The sequence below is a fragment of the Martes martes genome (assembly GCF_963455335.1).
Source record: "Martes martes genome assembly, chromosome: 8".
NCBI classification, from domain to species: domain Eukaryota; kingdom Metazoa; phylum Chordata; class Mammalia; order Carnivora; family Mustelidae; genus Martes; species Martes martes.
This window is the reverse complement of record NC_137895.1, coordinates 104,449,116-104,469,294: the sequence shown is the minus strand read 5'-3', so window position 1 is coordinate 104,469,294 and position 20,179 is coordinate 104,449,116. Positions and strand designations below refer to the sequence as shown.

Here is a 20,179-nt window from a genome sequence, read left to right as displayed (position 1 = left end):
GTCACCCGAGTTCGGGCGCAGGCGCCTTTAACTCCCGGCGCCTCCGCCCCCTAGAAACCCTCCCGCATCGCCAGGCGGCAGCAATAGCCAATGAGAGACGAGCGATGGGCACGAGGACCAATAGGCGGAGGCAACAGTGCAGGGTGCGGTTGCCAGGGGGTGGGGCCCGGCTGCCGGCCAGGCTTGCCACCCTAGCAGGGGCGTCGGGGGTTCTGGACTTGGTTGCCACTTCCTGAGTCGCGGGGATGGAGGCGTCGCGCTGCCGGCTCGGACCCCGCGGGGACAGGTCCGAGAGGGGTGGCGGCTGGTCTCGTCTCGAGCGGGGCGGAAGGACTGAGTGAGACCATGGCGGTCCTCTCTGGGAGCTCTGAAGAGAGGGTGGTGGGCTCGGGTCGGGGAGGGAGGGACGGATTTGGCGGCAGGAGGCGAGTTTTGGGCCCCCAGCTCCGCGGTGGAGGATCCCTTTTTCCCGGTGAGCGGTAGGAGGCAGCGGCTCTGCAGCCTGCACCGAGAGCAGGGACTTTGTGTTCAGGTCCCTGCTTGGGAAACTCTTGGAGTTTTCGTTACGAGCTCGTCTTGCTCTCTGTGGGCCTCGCTTACTCAAAATGCGTTAGCCCTGCTCCTCACGCACTGCCCGGATCATAACTGAGGTGGATGAAGTCCTTCCCGGGGGTGTCGAGGCGGAAGGTTGTGGGTGATATTTAATCATTTGCTCTAATGCCATTGCTTTTGGCAGGCGGTGCTGAATTCTGGAACGGAGTCCGAGGGCTGAAAGTGCAAAACTAATCTTTCGCTTCTGTCAGCTTCATAGTAATTGTCTTTTATTTAGGATAGTTCGTCTTATTTTCAGTGTACCATATCCCTTGTTTGCGCTCGTCTTTCCTGCCTCCGCCAGAGGGAGAGCCTGGGAAATAAAACAATCCGAAATCTCAGTCTGTCAATTTCTTGTTAGCTAGGTTAATGGAAAGTTAAGGGGGAGCGGCATGAATTCATTGGCTTCAAACTTCGGCATTGTCGGAGAATTGTACTTATACACGCCAACAGTATTCCCCGCTTTTTATGCCATTATCATGGCAAATAAAGATGTAGCATGTAAGGATTTAGTCTGATACTTAGATTAGTAGATATTTAGACGATTCTAAACCACTTAAAAACGTCACAAGGAGGTGTTGGCATAGAGAACCCCTATTTTCCCCTTTCATTAGATTTTATTTATGAGATAGCTGCTACCTGAAAGATTTGTTCACTGCACTTTCTTTTTCTCAAATTGAGAGAAAATAACCCACGTTTACCAGTATAACTATCGAAATGCTAGGAGGACATAAAGATAAAATTCAGCGTCTTTGTTGAATTCAGATGGTGTATGTTCAGTGTGGTCATTCAGTAAATTAATTGAATGAATTTATGGCAATAAATTTCTTGGGTACCAGATATTTGATATATGACTCGTGATTTTTGGGAGGTGGGGTGAGGAATTGACTTTGAAACTGAGACCAGGAGGCAAAGTAGCTTTTAATCTGTTGGATCTGAAGTTTAAAGGGATGATTTTAAAGTTTTCCCCTCTTTTTCTTTGCAAAGAAAACAGCTCTTTAGTTTAAAAATTGGCATCAAAGGAGAGTGTGATTCACTTAATGTTTCTACTGCCCTAGGTAATATTAAGTGCAGTTTCTATCACTGTTTAACTCAGTTGTTGCTGAGAAGGAGTGGAATGTCTCTTCTATTTTGGCTTCAGGTTGCGTGTTTAATGTTTTTGGTGAAATACATTGATACAGTTTTTGGTATTAATACCTTTCGATGTGAAGTATAACATCTGATATCCTGTGATTTTTTTTTCCTTTGAATTTTACCATGTTTCCTTTGATTGTTTACCATGAGGAAGATTTCTTTTCAATGAAGTGGAAAAATTACTAACAAACTTCAATTATTTTTCCTATTTCTGAAATAGCGGGTGAAAATTGGGGATGGAATTCGAAACATCACTCTCAGGACCTTTGTTGAAGCTAGGCATTTTGTATTATAGAGTCCCTGGAGATGACCATGCCTGGCTAGTGCTAGAACTTGAGCTTTCTCTGGCCTTTGTCCCTGATAGAGAATTGAAGGTATGGTGAGAGATTTCTCCATGTGATGTGACCTTGTGACCCAGTTGACTAAGAATGTTCTAGCCTGTGGTTTATCCATACTTTCTCATTAGGAATAAAAACAGTCATAGTAGCTGGAGGTTATGTATTGTCCAGGCTTGTTATCCTCTCTCACGTTCTCTCTTTTGGAAGATTTATTTATTTTAGAGAGTGTATGTGCATGTGACAGTGAGCGAGCACGGGGAGGGGCAGAGGGAGAGAATCCTGAAGTAGACTTCCCACTGGGTTGGATCCCAGGACTGAGACTACGTGACCTGAGCCAAAATCCAAGGGTCAGCCACTTTACCTTCTGCACCAGCCAGGTGTGCCCCTTTCTCTTTTTTGAATGGTTCATCAGATCAACTAATTGTTGGCAAATAGACTTACCCAGTGCTTAAAATAACTAATCCATGACTGCTGTATGTTTGGCAGATATTAAAAGCTCCTAATAACATCAAACATGCATGTATTTCTCCAAATGCAGACCTAGGAAGGAGAGGCTAATCCTCTGCAGTAAATATTCTTTTTTCTGAGACCCTTCTGTTCCAAGCAGACAGACTCAGACATTTTTTGGAATAGTTTTCATTTCTGACTTCGCTTATTCTTTCCTATGGAAACTCTGCTGTTTTTCCTGCATCTGTGCCCATTGAAAGAAAATGCTAACATTTGTTCTTACTAAGGGGAAATATACGCTTGAATTACTCGGAGGCAGAGTTGAAGTTGCCTTGCTTCTCCGTATTTGAGGACTTTGGGACGAGAAGGGGCCTTGATCATTCCTTTCGTTCTCCTGTTTGAGAAGAGTGGAATTATTAAGGCTTCTTTCAAACTAGAATTTCCTGTGCTCTGCTTTTGCTTTATCTCTTCCGAATCCATTCACTAGAAATAAGCTCTTTGTTCTGCTAAATCTATTCTGCCTCATCAGATGTCCTTACTGTCAGAAATAATGAAGGCTGCAAAATTTTCCTGGCCTGGTTAAGGCTTAAATCCACTTATGCTTGAGGGAAGACGCCATGGCCACATGCTGACTGATGTGCTGTCTTTATTTACTCATTTTAATACCTGGCTTGATAATGATTGCCATCTCTGTCTCGCTGCTTTAGAACTTCTGCAAAAACATGAATGATGAGTACTGTGTCATGTGAGTCACAGAACCCCTGGAAGACCGTGGTTCTGAAGAAGGTTATAGTAATACTTTTATTGTTTATAAGATGGCGTTTGCTGTTTTACCACATGGCATTGTGGGAGACACTGGAAACTTCTACTGGGTTCCTGAGTTCTAGTCCCAGCTTTTTTACTCTCTGGCAGTATGATTTGAGCAGCTCATATACTTTTTTTTTTTTAAATTTTATTTATTATTTATTTGACAGACAGAGATCACAAGTAGGCAGAGGCAGGCAGAGAGAGAGAGAGAGAGAGGAGGAAGCAGGCTCCCTGCCTAGCCCTGATGTGGGACTCCATCCCAGGACCCTGGGATCATGACCTGAGCCGAAGGCAGAGGCTTTAACCCACTGAGCCACCCAGGTGCCCCAGCTCCTCTAGTTTTTTGGCTTTAGTTTTCTCCTCTGGAAAATGAGGGCTTCTTTGGATTCCCTCAGAGATTTATAACAAATATATAAAATGACATATATATTTTTAAATAATGCATGGCTCAAATTTCAAAAGATACAAAATAATATTCAGTGAAAAATATGTCTTGCTGTCTCCATGTCACCTTGTTCATTCATTGATGGACATCTTAGGGGACCTTCCAAAGATATTGTGTTAAATAATCTATAAATATTCCTTTCCTACTCCTAAAGTTTGATGATTTTGAATTTTAGGGTAAAATAGAACACTTTAAACCCTACTGTCTACTTTCATCATTGACGAGGTGTTTTTAGAATATGAACTATAGTTACTGCAAAATTTTTCTTGTGGTAATTAAAGTGTAGAAAATAAGACCGTAAGAAGAAAACAAGTATTATTTTTCAGACAGGCTCTTAGAAGAATAAATCTTGGTGTTCAGTGTTTCAGGAAAAAACTTCAGTACATCTGTAGTTTGCCTTTGATTTTAGGTTTTAGAATGCAACCAATTTGTTTTAAAAGATTTTATTTATTTATTTGACAGACAGAGATCACAAGTAGGCAGAGAGGCAGGCAGAGGAAGCAGACTCCCCGCTGAGCGGGGAGCCCCTTGCGGGGCTTGATCCCAGGACCCTGAGATCATGACCAGAGGTTTAACCCACTGAGCCACCCAGGTGCCTCTAGAATGCAACCAATTTGATAGACAATTGACTTGTATCACTGTTGAAACAGTGTAGGGGGCCTGGGTGGCTCAGTCATTAGTGTCTGCTAATGATCCTGGGGTCCTTGGATTGAGCCCTGCATTGGGCTCCCTGCTCAGTGGGTGGAGGGGGGGGCTGCCCTCTCCCCCTCCCCCTGCTTGTGTTCCCTCTCTCGCTCTGTCTCTCTCTGTCAAATAAATAAGTAAAAATCTTTAAAAAAAAAGAAACATAGTATAATTTTGTTACGGCAATGCCATATGAACTATAGATAAAGTAGAGAGGAGTTTTTTGGCTAAGTAAAGGTCTTAAGCTGTGCTGTTTTAAAAGGGAAAATCTAAAAAAAAAAAAATCTAAAAAAAAAATGAAAGGCAAAATCTGAGGGGTGCCTGGGTGGGTCAGTGGGTTGGACCTCTGCCTTCGGCTCAGGTCATGATCTCAGGGTCCTGGGATCAAGCCCCATGTTGGGCTCTCTGCTCCGCGGGGAGCCTGCTTCCCACCCCCCACCCCGCCTGCCTCTGCCTACTTGTGATCTTTCTTTCTCTCTCTCTCTCTCTCTCTCTCTCTGTCAAATAAATAAATAAATAAATACATCTTTTAAAAAAAGGGATTATCTGTCAAGATAAAATGTTCAGTAATAAGGCTTACATTTGAGTATCCTTTGCTGCCCTCATAGCATTGTCACTCATTTGATCTCTCTTGAGCTTCATATGTCCGAAGAAAGCAGGGCTGGTATTGTGATCTTCATATTATATATGGAGAAGTTAAGAATGAGAAAGGATGTGATATACCTAAGGTCACATGACAAGTAAATGATGCAGTCAAAAGTAAAATTCAAAAGTAAAATCCAGGCTTTTGATTTCTAGTCTCCGCTTCCGCCCCCCACCCCCTGACCATGTATTATCAAAATATCTATTCCAAATATTCTGGATGCCATTTTTACAAATAAATGATGACAGTGGATACTGATTACATTCTAATTGTTTTTAGCATGAGCAGTTGAAGAAATCAGACATTTTAGTGAAGTATTAATTTCATCCAATGGAAAGGGAGTGGAAATATTTCCTTGGTATTGTTAGGCAAACAAATTCACTTTCATCTTTATCCAAGAACTAGAAAGGGAGTAAGAAATATTCCTGAAGAGAGAAATGTAACCCTGAGGAAAGGAGAATCAGGCAAAAGGCAGAATGAACTTAGATTCTGAGTAACATTTGTTTTACATCCAGAAGAAATGAATTCTTTGACTTCTGACTCAAATTATTCATTTAAAATAACCTTTCTGTTTAGTTCACTCAAAAGAATGTTTTTGCTTTTACTCTGTGGAACATGCAAATGAAGAGGGTTTCACTCTAATTTTTCTTGCTGCATTATTTGGGGCCAAATGAATGATTCAATCAGTTACCAACTTTTCCTTCTCATTGCCTCTCTCCCCGCAAACAATTCCTCCTTCTTTCTGAAGAAAAGAAATAGGCCCACTAAATGGGCCTCTTAGGAAATGGATTTTCATTCCCTGGCTTCAATTAAGTTAGTTGCAGATTGTGGCAGTCATTCAAGTAGAAAAGGGCTGAGCCTAGAATACTAACATTTGTCCTCAGATGAGGAAGGATAGGTTTCAAAGGAGTCTTTTCTGGCAGTTCTAATTTGATCTTCCTATCCCTTTTCCCAGAAGCGGTGTTTTATGCTAGCCAGAGGTGTTCTCGATGTCTCAGTGCATGTGAAAACACAGCCTTCTAGGACTGACATTTGGGACTGGGACAAAGTAACTCTGTCAATTGACTTAGAGGAAATTACTTTAGTAATAGCTATTGCCCTACTTACCTGACACCAGAATCAGTCCAGACGGTGAAACCTGATGACTCCTTTTCACTATATACAACTAATCAACTCCTCTCATGGGTTTCTTCAGAATCTACTCACTGGCTTAGAAATTCTGCTACCTAAAAATACCAAATGAATGGGCCTCCTGACTGAAAAGATTCTTGGCAGACTTGTTGAAATACCATAGTAGTGCAGTTCCAGACTGCTGACTGCTGGAGTGTGTGTGGTCAGTGGTGCAGGTTAGCATGCTAAGTTGTTCCACTTTTTGTCTATTTTTAATAATGCTGCTTCGGACATTAGTATCCAGGTCTTTGTGTGCACATATATTTTCATTTCTTTTACATATATACCTAAGTGGAGTTATTGGGTCATATGGTCACTCTTGTGTCTTACAACTTGAGGAACTAGCAGACTTGTTTTCCAAAATGGCTGCAACGTTTTACATTCCCTGCAGCAAGGAGCTGGGCTTCCTTTCTTTACCTCCTCGCCATTACTTGTTATTGTCTGTCTTTTTGATGATAGCCTTCCTCATGGATGTGAAATAGCATCTCATTATGCTTTTGGTTTGCATTCCTTTAATGATGAATAATTGAGCTTTGTTATATGCTTATTGATCATTCCTATATTTTTAGAGAAATATCCATTCATTTACTTTGCCTGTTCTTAAATTGGGTTGTCTTTTTATTACTTAGTTGTAAGAGTTCTTTATAGGTCTTCTGGATACAAATCCCCATCAGATAAATGATTTATACATATTATCTTGTCAGTAGGTTGCCTTTGCACTTTCTTGATGGTGTCTTTTGAAGTGCAAATGTATTTTATTTTGATGTAGTCCAGTTTATTAGTTTTTTTTTTTTAATCTCTTTTGTTTTTGGTGTTGCACCTAAGCAATCATTGCCTAGTCCAGGTTTATAAAATTTGGTCAGATGTGTTTTTCTAAGGTTTTTAAACCTTATATTTAGGCCTTTGATTCATTTTGTGTATGCTGTGAGGTAGGGGTCCAAATTCATCCTTTTTGCATGTGGATATCCAGAACCATTTGTTGATAAAACTATTTTGAACCTATTTTTTTTTTAAGATTTTATTTATTTATTTGACAGAGATCACAAGTAGGCAGAGAAGCAGGCAGAGAGAGAGAGGAGGAAGCAGGCTCCCTGCTGAGCAGAGAGCCTGATGCGGGGCTTGATCCCAGGACTCTGGGATCATGACCTGAGCCAAAGGCAGAGGCTTTAACCCACTGAGCCACCCAGGGGCCCCATGAACCTATTTTAAAAACTGAAGTGTAATAGACTACTTTCCAAGTTAGTACCTCTAGATCTACCTTATTCTTTTGAATGACCACAAAGTATTATTTTCATAAATGTATCTTATTAATTGCTCACCTGTTGACCAACATTAATATTATCTTGGGGGGGTTCTATTGAAAACAATGAAAAATAGCATCCTTGTTACATGATGTATTTGGCCTAGTCTTTTGTAAACTTTGAATGTTTGGGGATGCAGAGTTTAATTTTAGTAGAGGCTGCTAAATTTCCCTCCAAAAAGGTTATGAACTTTTTCTTCAACAGACTATGAATGCTCATTTTAAAGTGGAGCAATTACCGTTCTTTCTTGTTGCTTAGTCCCTTATGTGTACAGATTGATTACATAGTAGGCGCTCAGTAAATATTTACAGGCGATAAAGATGAGGGTAAAATTGAGGAGCTGCCTGCAATTTGGATCAGAGTCACTCTAAGCTGGTCATTGAGACAAAGAATATAAAGCCAACTAATGCAAAATTCAACAACTAAAAATCTACACATGAAAGTAGGAACAAAGGTAGCCAAGATTTCGTAGGTACTATTATGTTCTTTACAGATGAAACAAAGCATATTGTTTGTGGAGTCCAAAATGTTTACTGGCAGTTGCAATAGGGAATTGCCACAAAAACTGTTCCAGAAGTATATAATAAAAGAAATTTTGATTGACAGGTATAAGAGTTGTAGTTAGCAAGATATAACTGAATGTATGATGGGAAGATGTGTCACCTTGGAGGTGCTAAGATTATTAATCATTATTTGTCTCTCAAATGTGGTTTGATAAGAGAATTATCAGAGTAAGTTCAAACTTAAGAATCTATTTAAAAATCACTGCTTCCAGCTTTTCCGATATGGAATAATGATCTCAGACCGACTAATCTTGGCCAACAGAACTGAAGGTCAGTAATGTGACATAAATGATACTATGGTATAGTGTGAAACGCTGTCCCGCGTAAGCTCATAGCTGACACAGAAAATAAAGGAGAAAACCAAAGAACAGAGCAGAAGTCTCCATCATCTTTGGTAATGTGTATGCCAATAGGGTAGATACTATTTTATTAAATCCGTGAAAGGTACATCCACAGTTTTAAACTAAAAATAAAGTTTTTTCTTTAGAAAATGATTTTAGGTTTACAGTAACTTCTGTTCAAATTATTTCTCATGGTTAAGCAGTGGTCTTTTATAGGTGTCTTCATTATTTTCCATAACCATACAGCTATAAAATGGGGACAGTACTATCTAATTTTTACCTACTTTGGAAAGTCCAAAAGTAAGGGATGATGAATTAAAATATTTCTTTAAGCATAAGTCAAAGGGCTTTTTTTTTTTCATCTAACTTTAAAGTTCATTTGTTTATCAAACATTTGTTTCACATCTTCCCTGTTCTAGGCATCACGTGCCATGAGCAATGGTGAGTAATGTTAGAAAGTACTGATGTTTGTTAAGTTTCTTTTGTAATTTTGCTTTTCTTTTGAGTGTTAGACGTTTGTCTCAAGAGTCATAAAAGAAATGACGATGCATGTCACTTGGCTTAGCAGAGGCACTGTTTTGGCAACCGCTCTGTTGTAGTGAAAGCAAGAGAAGCCCCAGAGAAGCGTAGAGTACATCTCCTGACACCACAGCTATGGCAGAAACGCCCTATACAAGACACCGATGTGGATACATTTAGCTTCATTACCCACAGGCTTGCACTTGAACGAGAAGTATGCACATAGTCCCTTAATAGATCCCTCCTCAAAGGGTTAGAACTAAGCAAGTTGCTCCTGTGGGGGTTCTGGGGGTTCATGTTGCTAACCCGGATAATGGCATCAGTTTTGATTTCTAGTTGAAAAACAATCAACAGATGTTCTCAGGGTTGTGAATTCAAGACCTACATTAGGCATCCAGCTTACTTTAAAAAAAAAAAAAAAATTTAGGGCCGCCTCGCTGGCTCAAGTTAGTAGAGCATGTGACTCTTGATCTCGGGGTTGTGAGTTAGAGCCCCACATTGGGTGTAGAGATTACTTAAAAATAAAAATAAAAGGGGTGCCTGGGTGGCTCAGTTGAGTGTCTGCCTTTGTCTCAGGTCATGATCTCAGGGTCCTGGGATGGAGTCCTGCATCCGGGCTCCCTGCTTGGTAGGGAGGCTGCTTCTCCCTCTCCTTCTGCCTCTCCCCCTTGCTTGTGCTCACCCACTCTCTCTTCTTTCTCTCTCAAATAAGTAAGTAAAACCTTTTAAAAATTCTAAAAAATAAGAAAAATAAAATTGACGGTTTTCCCCCCTTATTTTATTTTTTTTAAGATGTTATTTTTTTTATTTGACAGACAGAGATCACAAGTAGAGAGGCAGGCAGAGACAGAGAGAGGGGGAAGCAGGCTCCCTGCTGAGCAGAGAGCCCGATGTGGGGCTTGATTCCAGGACCCTGAGATCATGACCTGAGCCCAAGGCAGAAGCTTTAACCCACTGAGCCACGCAGGCACCCCTCCCCTCATTTTAAAATGCAGCCATTTAAGAGCCTTCACATGCTTGCGTGGGCAGCAAATATACTAAGCCTTCAGGCATATTTTGAGTGAGCACATGTAGCAGTTAGTGTAGATCAGATAAGTGTACTTATAACAGACATTGGGTTGATTAATTCATGGCTCCTATATTGATTTCAACCATTTATAGTTTCAACTTGTTTTATTCCTAGTTACAGTTTTTAAATTTTTTAAAAGATTTTATTTATTTATTTGACAGACAGGGATCACAAGTAGGCAGAGAGGCAGGCAGAGAGAGGGGGGAAGCAGGCTCCCTGCTGAGCAGGGAGCCCAATGCAGGGCTTGATCCCAGGACCCTGAGATCATGACCTGAGCCGAAGGCAGAGACCTAACCCACTGAGCCACCCAGGCGCCCCCATCTTTAGTTACATTTAATGGGCTAAGAAGTTGACTTTTTTTTTTAAGTATTTTTTTTTTAAAGATTTTATTTGACAGAGAGAAATCAGAAGTAGGCAGAGAGGCAGGCAGCGGGGGGGGGGGGGGGGAAGCAGGCTCCCCACTGAGCAGAGAGTCTGATGCGGGGCTCGATCCCAGGACCCTGAGATCATGACCTGAGCCGAAGGCAGAGGCCCAAACCACTGAGCTACCCAGGCGCCCCAGAAGTTGACTTTTAATATGTGTATTTTATATGTCTTTACATGGTACTGTTCTGAAAAAAACTCAGCTTTTCCTTTCTAGATAGGGGAAAACCCAGTCCTCTCCTACTGTGTTTCTTTCCTGCTATGTTTCTTTCTTGTGTGTCTCCTTAACTTCTCGCACAGAACACTTCACTTCTGACAGTTCTGGTCCCCAAATGTGTAGGGTTTTGGTCCTCACAACAAGCAATTCTCTGTGACACCAGCTGGGTGTCCCACAGCTCAACTCAATTCTAACACCACACTAGTATGGGATCCCATAGGTTAAGGGTTGGGTCCCACAAGACTGCCTCTCCCCTGCTACCCCCATTCTTCAGACATCATTCACAAGCCTGGTTATCACCTGTGCTTCTGACCAACTGGCTGTAGACAGTAGGTTCAAAGATCCCCTTCTCAGGTTCAAGAGCAGCTCACAGAACTCAGGGGAACACTTAGCAGTTACCAGCTTATTAAGGGATATGATAAAGGATGTGGGAGAACAGCCAGATGAAGAGATACATAGGGCAAGGCCTGGGAGGGTCCCAAGCACAGGAACTTCTGTCCGCATGGAGTTGGGGTGTGTCACCCTCCTGGTATGGGTGTGTCTGTCAACCTGGAAGCTCTCCAAACTCTACTTGGGGGATTTAATGAAGGCTTCATCAGATAGGCATTATCAGTCATTTTCAGCCTCCCTTTTTTCTTTCTTTCTTTCTTTCTTTCTTTCTTTCTTTCTTTCTTTTTTTAAAGATTTATTTATTTGACAGAGAGCGAGCGAGCGAGAGAGAGAGGGAACACAAGCAGGTCCTGGGAGTGTGAGAGGGAGAAGCAGGCTTCCCGCCGAGCAGGGAGCCCCATGCAGGGCTCCATTCAGGGCTTGATGGGGATCCTGGGATCATGACTTGAACCAAAGGCAGATGCTTAATGACTCAGCCACCCAGGCACCCCTTCAGCCTCCCTTTTCAAGAGAATGGGGCACAGGGCTGAAAATTCCAGGCATCTTATCATGGTTTGATCTTTCAGGTGACCAGCCCTTCATAGGTACAAAATTCAAAAGGATTGGAACAGTCCGTAATGAAAAATAAGATTGCTTCTGGTTCCCCTACTTATTTAGTTTTTCTCCCTGAAGGCAACACTGATATCCTTCCAAAGATACATTGCATTGTACATGAAAGATACGTATATATATATACGTATATATTTTTTCCTTTCATAAATGGTAGTAAATACTCCCCAATTATCTGCACCTTGCCTTTTTCAACTAGTAAAACATCTTGGAAATTGTTCCAAATCAGTATCCCTATATTTCTATATTCATGTGTTAGTGATTTTTTTTTAAAACAGCTGCAGGGTATTCCATTGTGTGGATATGGTATCAGTCCTTCTTGATGAACATTAGAGTGTGCTATCTTGGTATTATAAACAGTGCTACAGAGTCATGTAAAGTTTATAATCATATGGGGCGCCTGGGTGGCTCATTCAAGAGATGACTATTGATTTCAGGTCATGCTTTCAGGGTCATGAGATTGAACCCTGTCCTGTATGTCAGGCTCTATGGCAGCCTGAGTTGGGTTCCCCACTGCCTGTGAAGCCTTCTTAAGATTCTCTCTCACCATGGGGCACCTGAGTGGCCCAGTGGGTTAAAGCCTTTTCCTTTGGCTCAGGTCATGATCCCAGAGTCCTGGGATCGAGCCCCACATTGGGCTCTCTGCTTGGTGGGGAGCCCGCTCCTCTCCCCCCACCCCCGTCTGCCTTTCTGCCTACTTGTGATCTCTATCTGTCAAATAAATAAATAAAAATCTTTAAAAAAAAAAAAAAAGGTTCTCTCTCACCCTTTCTCAAAAAACAAAATAAGTTCATAATCATACTGGACAGTTGGCTAAAGTTGGGAAATCATAAGTTAAAAAATTGCCTAAAGAGTTTCTCTAAGAGTGTAAGTTGCGTTCATTAGTGATGAGAAATTTTATATTTCATACCAGCGTATTTTTAACATTTCAAAAACTAATGTTAGAGCAAATATGTGATGATTATACACAACTGAACTTACTTGTTGAGAATAAAGATAAAACAAAACTGTGGGAGCTATTGGAAGGTTAGAGTGGAGAGAGTGGAACTTGTGTTGTTACTTTTTTTTTCTTACTTCATTGATACTATTCTGATAATTGCTTATGGAAGTTTCACTGTAGAAATCACTGCCTCCTCTGATGAATGATGCTATGAAAGGCCACACATCTTATTTGTAGCCGCTTGAATGTATTGGGTGCCTATTATTATTTTATAAGTAGTAGACCATTTTATTTTGACACAGATTTATTTAACATTTATTAATGTGTCATTAATTAAATATAAGCTATTTGAGCAGTGACTGTATCTCTCTTACATAACACATAGAAAAGGTAGAGATTCAGAAAACAATATAGATAGAATGCATGCTTACTATGTACCTGACATTATTCTAATCATCTTCTTAAATTGTTCAAATGTTATATAGTCATATGAAATTATTTATGCTGTGCGTGGTGGGCAGAGGTTAAATACCTTGTCTGAGAGAGAAAGTAAAGGATCTGGGTTATTAAAAAGCCAGGGAGGGGCACCTGGGTGGCTCAGTGGGTTAAAGCCTCTGCCTTTGGCTCACGTCATGGTCCCAGGGTCCTGGGATCAAGCCCCACATCAGGCTCTCTGCTTGGCAGGGAGCCTGCTTCCTCCTTTCTCTCTGCGTGCCTCTCTACCTACTTGTGATGTCTGTCTGTCAAATAAATAAATAAAATCTTAAAAAAAAAAAAAAAAGCCAGGGAACCTGGATCCAGAGCCTGTCCTTGAAATTATTCCTCTGTAAGGTTGATTGACTTTACTTTCATTCTTAGATGTTTTATGAGATCATTATTAGGATCCCTTTTGTTAGGAAAGGAAAATGTAGAAAAGTAGGATTGTTTGCCCAGAGTATGTTTGTGGAAGGCCTAAAGTTAGAGCTCTCGGTTTAAGGGTATTGATAGGCAAAGATGCTAGGGAGGAGAGGATAGATTTTATCTCCTGGACTTGGAATGGCATGGCTATTGAACAATCATTGGTTTGACCGTGGTTAAGACAGCAATTTGTATGTTTTACAAGTAAACTGTTCTTGTCCTTTCTATTTACTTTATCTGTCGACATAGTGGCTTTTTTATCTTTATATAACAAAACAATTCACAAGGAAGGGTGTGTTGTTTAAAAATAAAATAGAATTGAGGCAGCAGGAAACAGGAGTGATTATTCCCTCTGCTCTGTAGGGAGGGATTGTGTTATGTGTCCGTGTCAGTGCCTGAAGTCGCAGGAGTCATGAATGGTACAGTCTGCTTCACTTACTGCATTTCACTGGTTTTTAAATTCAATTTTAGGATTCTTGTAAATACATTGTGGTCTTGCAATGCCCTTTCTTTTTGATATTTTGTCATCTGACATCCGTAGGAAGGGGTGAAATTCAGAATGATGTTCTTTGAAAGAACTGACCAGAAAGAAACAGAAGGAAGTCTCAAGAAACAAAGACCAGGCACTATATTTGGGGGGGAAAAGGAATCTCTTCATTGGTGTTAGTAAAGTTCTGATATTTATTATAGTAAATCTTTGCTGAACAACTCCAGGGATGTGGGTCAAGTGGGGACTTAGGGGTAGAAACATGTGGGGAGGGAGTGCCTCCCTGTTCCCTTTTCATTGACTTTTCTGGTCTCTGATTCATCTGCATCTTTTCAGCATTATCAATTCACACCTATATTCACATTTATAAATGTTTATCATGTGCATATAAAATAATGAAATAGCTTATATGTAGTTAATCGAAGTTATTCTGATTTCTTTATGACAGACACTTTGTGACAAATCTCAAAGGTACACATGCCAAAATTCCTTGGCAGTGGGAAATGAGGAAGTGAAGAATTGCACAATATGACAAAATATTATGACTCAGTGATTGGGAGTAAATGTATTAAAATTTCAGGTGTATTCACTTGAAAGGCATATCAGAAATTAAGGCTTTTCACAGGCATTCTAGAGGAAACATTTTAAAAGGCAGTTGTATTTTGAAAGGGTCTTTAAAAATATGGAATATGAAACATTACTTTGCACTGGTTGGTGGTATAGTTGAAGGGTATGCTAAGAGGGTGAAAGGCAGTGTCTTTTCTCCTACAAGAAGTTACCTGTTTATGGAGTGTTTATATGCATTCATATTTTTTCTTAGATTCCAACTCTTAGTCCTTTCTATAAGAAAGTTTGAATTAGAGTTGGCAATTGTAACTAACCTATCGATTTGTGTCAGTATCAGCTTTAGGTGTCCTAGTATTCTTGGTCCCAAATAAAATGTAAAGCACAATATCCTTCATACAGTGATTGAGAGTATAAACTTTGCAACTAGATTTCCTGGGTTTGGATCCTAGCTCTACCATTCACTGATTGTGGGACCACATAACTTAGCCGTGCCTCAGTTTCCCCAAGTGTAAAAAAAAAGTTGAATTACTTTACTTCAACTTCCTGAACTCAGATCTCAGATCTCTCAGAGCCAATTAGAAATCCCAGGAGAGTTTGATTACTTCCTCTTATATCAGTGTCTACACCAGTCTGTTAGTTTATGGCCATGGAAACAGGGCCATCCAAAATAAGTAAGATGTATAGATATGGTCCAGACATTCCATCTTCTCAGAGATAGGGGATTATTTGGGGCAAGGCAGAAGCTTAAAAACACAGTATTGATACTGTCTTTTTTTTTAATGAATAGATTTTATTTTTTAGAGCAGTTTTAGGTTTATAGAAAAATAAATGTAAGTACAGAGAGTTCCCATATAGTCCCTCATCCACCCTCCCCACCGTGTCCCCTATTACTAACATTTTGCATTAGCGTGGTACATTTGTTATTATTGATGAGCCAGTATTGATATGTTATTATTAACTAAAGTCTGTAGTTTACATTAGGATCACTCTTTGTACATATATTCTGTAGGTTTTGACAAATATATAGTGGCATATATCTACCATTACAGTATCATGCAGAACAGTGTCATTGCCTAAAAATCTCCTGTTCTCTACTTACTTGTTTCTCCATTGATTTTTTTGTTGTTGTTTATTTTTTTTAATCCAAGTATAATTAACACACAGTGTTTTGTTAGTTTCCGGTGTATGATATAATGGTTCAACAATTCCGTACATTTCTCTGTGCTCTTCAAGATAAATATACTTAATCCCCTTTATCTATTTCACGTGACCCCCCCCATCCACCTCCCCACTGGCAACCACCTGTTGGTTCACTGTATTTAAGAGTCTGCTTTTTCGTTTCCTTTTTTGTAGTTCATTTGTTTTGAGTCTTAACTTCCACATATGAGTGAAATCATATGGTATTTGTTTTTCTTGAACTGACTTACTTCACTTAGCATCAGACCCTCTAGGTCTGTTTTTACTATCTCTATAGTGTTGCCTTTTCCAGAATGTCATATGGCTGGAATCATACAGTATATACAGCTTTTTAGATTGGTTTCTTTCACTTATCAATATACCTTTAAGGTTCCTCCATGTCTTTTGTGTGTGTGTGTGTGTGTGTGTGTGTGTGTGTGTGTGTGTAGCTCTTTTCCTTCATCACTGAATAATGTTTCATGGTATGGATGTACCACGGTGTGTGTATCCATTCACCTATTGAAGGACATCTTGGTTGCTTCCGGCTTTTGGCAATTAAGAATAAAGCCGCTGTAACCACAATGAAAATATTCATGTTCAAGTTTTTGTGTGGACAAAAGTTTTCAGCTCTTTGGGTAAATACTAAGGAGCACAACTGCTGGGTCGTATGATGAGAGTAGGTTTACTTTTGTAAGGAACTGCCAAACTGTCTTCCATAGTTGATGTGCCATTTTTTGCATTTCTTCCAGCGATAAATGAGCTTTCTTACTGCTCCACATCTTTGCCAGCATGTGGTATTGTGAGTGTTTTGGATTTTAGCCATCTAATAGGTATACAGTGGTAACTCATTGTTTTTTTTCTTTTTTTAATTTGCCATTCTGTAATGGCATGTGATGTGGAACATCTTTTCATGTGCTTATTTGCCATCTGTATATCTTCTTTGGTGAGGAGTCTGTTTAGATCATTTGTCCATTTTTTAAATTGGCTTGTTTTATGATGGTTGAGTTTTAAGAGTTCTTTGTATATTTTCAATAGGATTCCTTTATCAGATATGTGTTTTGTAAATATTTTCTCTCAGTTGACATTGTTTTTCACCTCCCCTGGCCTCAGCTTTTCTTTTCTTTTTTAAAGATTTTGTTTATTTGAGAGAGAGAGAGAGAGAGAGAGAAAGCACAAGCAGGGGGAGAGGGAGAAGCAGCCTCCTGGCTTAGCAGGGAGGCCAATGTGGGGCTTGATCCCTGGGATTACGACCTGAGCTCAAGGCAGATGCTTACCCGACTGAGCCACCCAGTTGCCCCTGGTCTCTGCTTTTCTACAGTAATTTCCTAGTTGGCAGAGTTGCACATGCGTTGTCCTTTTTGGTCAGTGAGGTTCAATATCACCAAGTGGTGACACTTACATAAGCTTCCCAGCAAGATTCTCACATATGTATCATAGAATATAGGAAATTGTACACTTGCTTTTTCTAATATTCTCCCCCCCCCCCCGATATTAATTATTGCACAGGTGACAGAGGAACAAGAAAAAAGGAAAGGCTACCCCAAATTCTCGTATTTGTTCTTCTTTTTTCTGCATTCTCTTTACTTGTCCATGTGGGAAGTAGTAAACTTGATCACCTTTTGAGGCTACCACAACAATTTGCCACCTTTAAAATCGTTAAGTAAGAGTTAAATAAGAGACCCGTGTTTTTACGTTTCTCTTATTAGTAAGAAAATGGACGTTTGAAAAATTGTGGAACCCTCTTGTCTCTTGTCTACTTACTATTCTGTTTTCAAATCTTTTAGAATTACTGTTACTGTTACATTAGCACCCTGTCCTTGCTGTAAAATGCTGATGCTGTCTGGAGTGGGCTCTATTGCCATCATAGCCTAGAACAATCTTTTTAAGCCCTAACTTTGGTACTTGAGATGTCTTTATAAGGATACAGATAGTTCCCCAATTTATAGCTGTACTAATATTCCAAATATTGGCATGAATTGGTTGTTTGGCGTTTAGGATGTTTTCCCAAAGAAAAATCTTTGCCTTGTTCCTGATCTTAGAGGAAATGCTTTCAGTCTATCACCATCGTGTATTATGTTTGCTGTAGGCTTTTCATATATGACTTTTATTATGTGGAGGTAGTTTCCTTCTATTTCTATTCTGTTGGGGGTTTTTTATCTTGAAAGGATCTTGAATTTTGTCCACTGCTTTTTATACATCAAGTGTTTTTGTTTTTGTTTCTTTATTTTGTTGATGTGTGCCTGTTTTTGAGAAGCAGGGTGGCAGAGGGAAAGAACAGGGACTTCAGTGTCTTACTTATAAAAATGTGGCTTTGTTTTTCTAATTTATATGACCTTAAGCGTACTTTAGTAAATTACTTAAACTCCTGGAGTCACCCTTTTTCCTCTATAAAATAACTAAAATAATAGCAACCTTACATGGTTCAAATGAACAATAAGTTTTATATGTATAAAGGCCTAAGCACTCTCCCTAGCAAATAGAACCTTTTTCTTTCCTTTTATCTCAATGACATGTGTTTATTATTATTGTATTTCTGTTGTTGTTAGGCTTTGCATTCATATTAATATTATTATTATTTTTTTTTACTTTTAAGGAGAATTGTAAGGAAACTTGTAGTAGACTTAAAAAAGAACAAGATAGTTGGGGCGCCTGAGTGGCTCTGTCTTCGGCTCAGGTCATGATCTCAGGGTCCTGGGATCAAGCCCCGCATCGGGCTCTCTGCTCAGCAGGGAGCCTGCTTCCTCCTCTCTCTCTGCCTGCTTCTCTGTGATCTCGTCTGTCAAATAAATAAATAAAATCTTAAAAAAAAAAAAAAGAACAAGATAGTTAAATTTAAAGCTATTTTAAAAGGCAAAGGTAAAATATCTGTGGTGTTAGAATACATATGATCAAGGGATAACTAAATTATGATAATTTATTCAGAGTATGACTCCATTATATCAAACAAGCAAAGGATTTAAATTATTGAAGAGAGATTTTGGACATTAAATTGTTTTTTATACCCTTGAGCAGGTTTATCTAAATGTGGACTACCAATAGAGAGAATTTCCACTTTATGTATGATCAGCACTGATCATACTGCTGGTGGAAGTATGAATTGATGTAGTTTGTTTGGAAAGTTAATTTGGCAATAAAACTAGTCATACCCTTTGACCAGTCTTCTTCCAAAAAGGATTTAGATCTACCCTTAGTAATCCTGTTTCTGGGAATCTGTCTCAAGAAGAAACCTTGAAATGCAGATACAAGCTTTATTTAAGTTTATTTAATTATTATTGAGGTATTACCTCTGTGCAGTAAGTGTAAAGTTTGATGACTATTTTATATATGTATATATCCCTATGATACAGCTATAGAACATTTCTATCACCCAGAAAGTTTCCTTGTGCCTCTTTCCAATTTTATCTTTCCTCTACCCTCCGCCCCACAATGGTAACCATTATTTTGATTTCTATCATCATAAATGCTTTTGGTGGTTCTTGAACTAATACAAGTGAAACCATACAGTATATACTGTTTCATGCAAGGCTGTTTTCTTTTTTTTTTTTTTTTTAAGATTTTATTTATTTATTTGAGAGAGAGAGACAGAGAGAGACAGAGATAGCAAGAGCCAGCACAAGCAGGGAGGAGAGGGAGAAGCAGGCTCCCTGTTCAATCTCAGGACCCTGGGATCATGACCAGAGCTGAAGCCGGATGCTTAACTGACCGAGCCACCCAGAGGCCCCCATGTAAGGCTGTTTTCAATCGGCATAATGTTTTTGAGATTTAACCATATTGTTGTGTTTGTTACCAGTTCTTTTTATTGCTGAGTAATATTCCACTGAATGAATATACCACAGTTTGTTTTTTTGTTTTTCTGTTCATAGACATGTGATTCGAGTTTTTGGCTTTAAGAACATTCTTGTACAACTTTTTGTGGGTATATGTGCTAATTTCTTCTGGATATAAATCTTATTGTTATTAAATTAGCAACTATGAGGGGTGCAGAGTGTGAGAGCTGTGGTGTACAGCCAGGGTGCCCTGGTGCACCCTGCTGGCTCTGGCCTTGGGGGGTGGGGTGGAGGGCAGGGGTGGACGGCAGGCCCGGTCTGACCATTGGCGAGCTGCCTGCGGCCTCCTCTGCTCCACGTGCATAAATTCATACACAGACATGAATGGATAACAAGAGAAAATGGTTTTGGAACAGTGGACATCAGACATTTTACACAGGAACCTTTGGGAGATGTTGTGATGTAGTTTACTGTAGTCTGTCTAAAGTTGGGACAGAATTAGCAAATAATGCAAGTTTGGTGCTTTGAAAAGTATGAAAGCTGCTAGTGAGCTCTGTTCTCTATCAGGAGAAATAACTGAAATTGATAGAGCCTTCCAAAAAATCCAGGACTTGCCAACAAATCGTGTTATGAACATGGTTGGCTGATCAAGAT

General features: G+C 39.9%; 1 protein-coding gene across 1 annotated transcript in view; it reads left to right on the top strand.

Annotated features, from left to right (window-relative positions):
* The first annotated feature begins 205 nt into the window (after positions 1 to 205).
* Positions 206 to 20,179, top strand: part of TULP3 (TUB like protein 3) — a 68,620-nt gene continuing 48,646 nt past the window's right edge. The window contains exon 1 of the mRNA XM_080812068.1: positions 206 to 286. Coding sequence (XP_080668194.1) covers positions 246 to 286 — 41 coding nt within the window. The 5' untranslated portion in view covers positions 206 to 245. The remainder of the gene's footprint in view (positions 287 to 20,179) is intronic.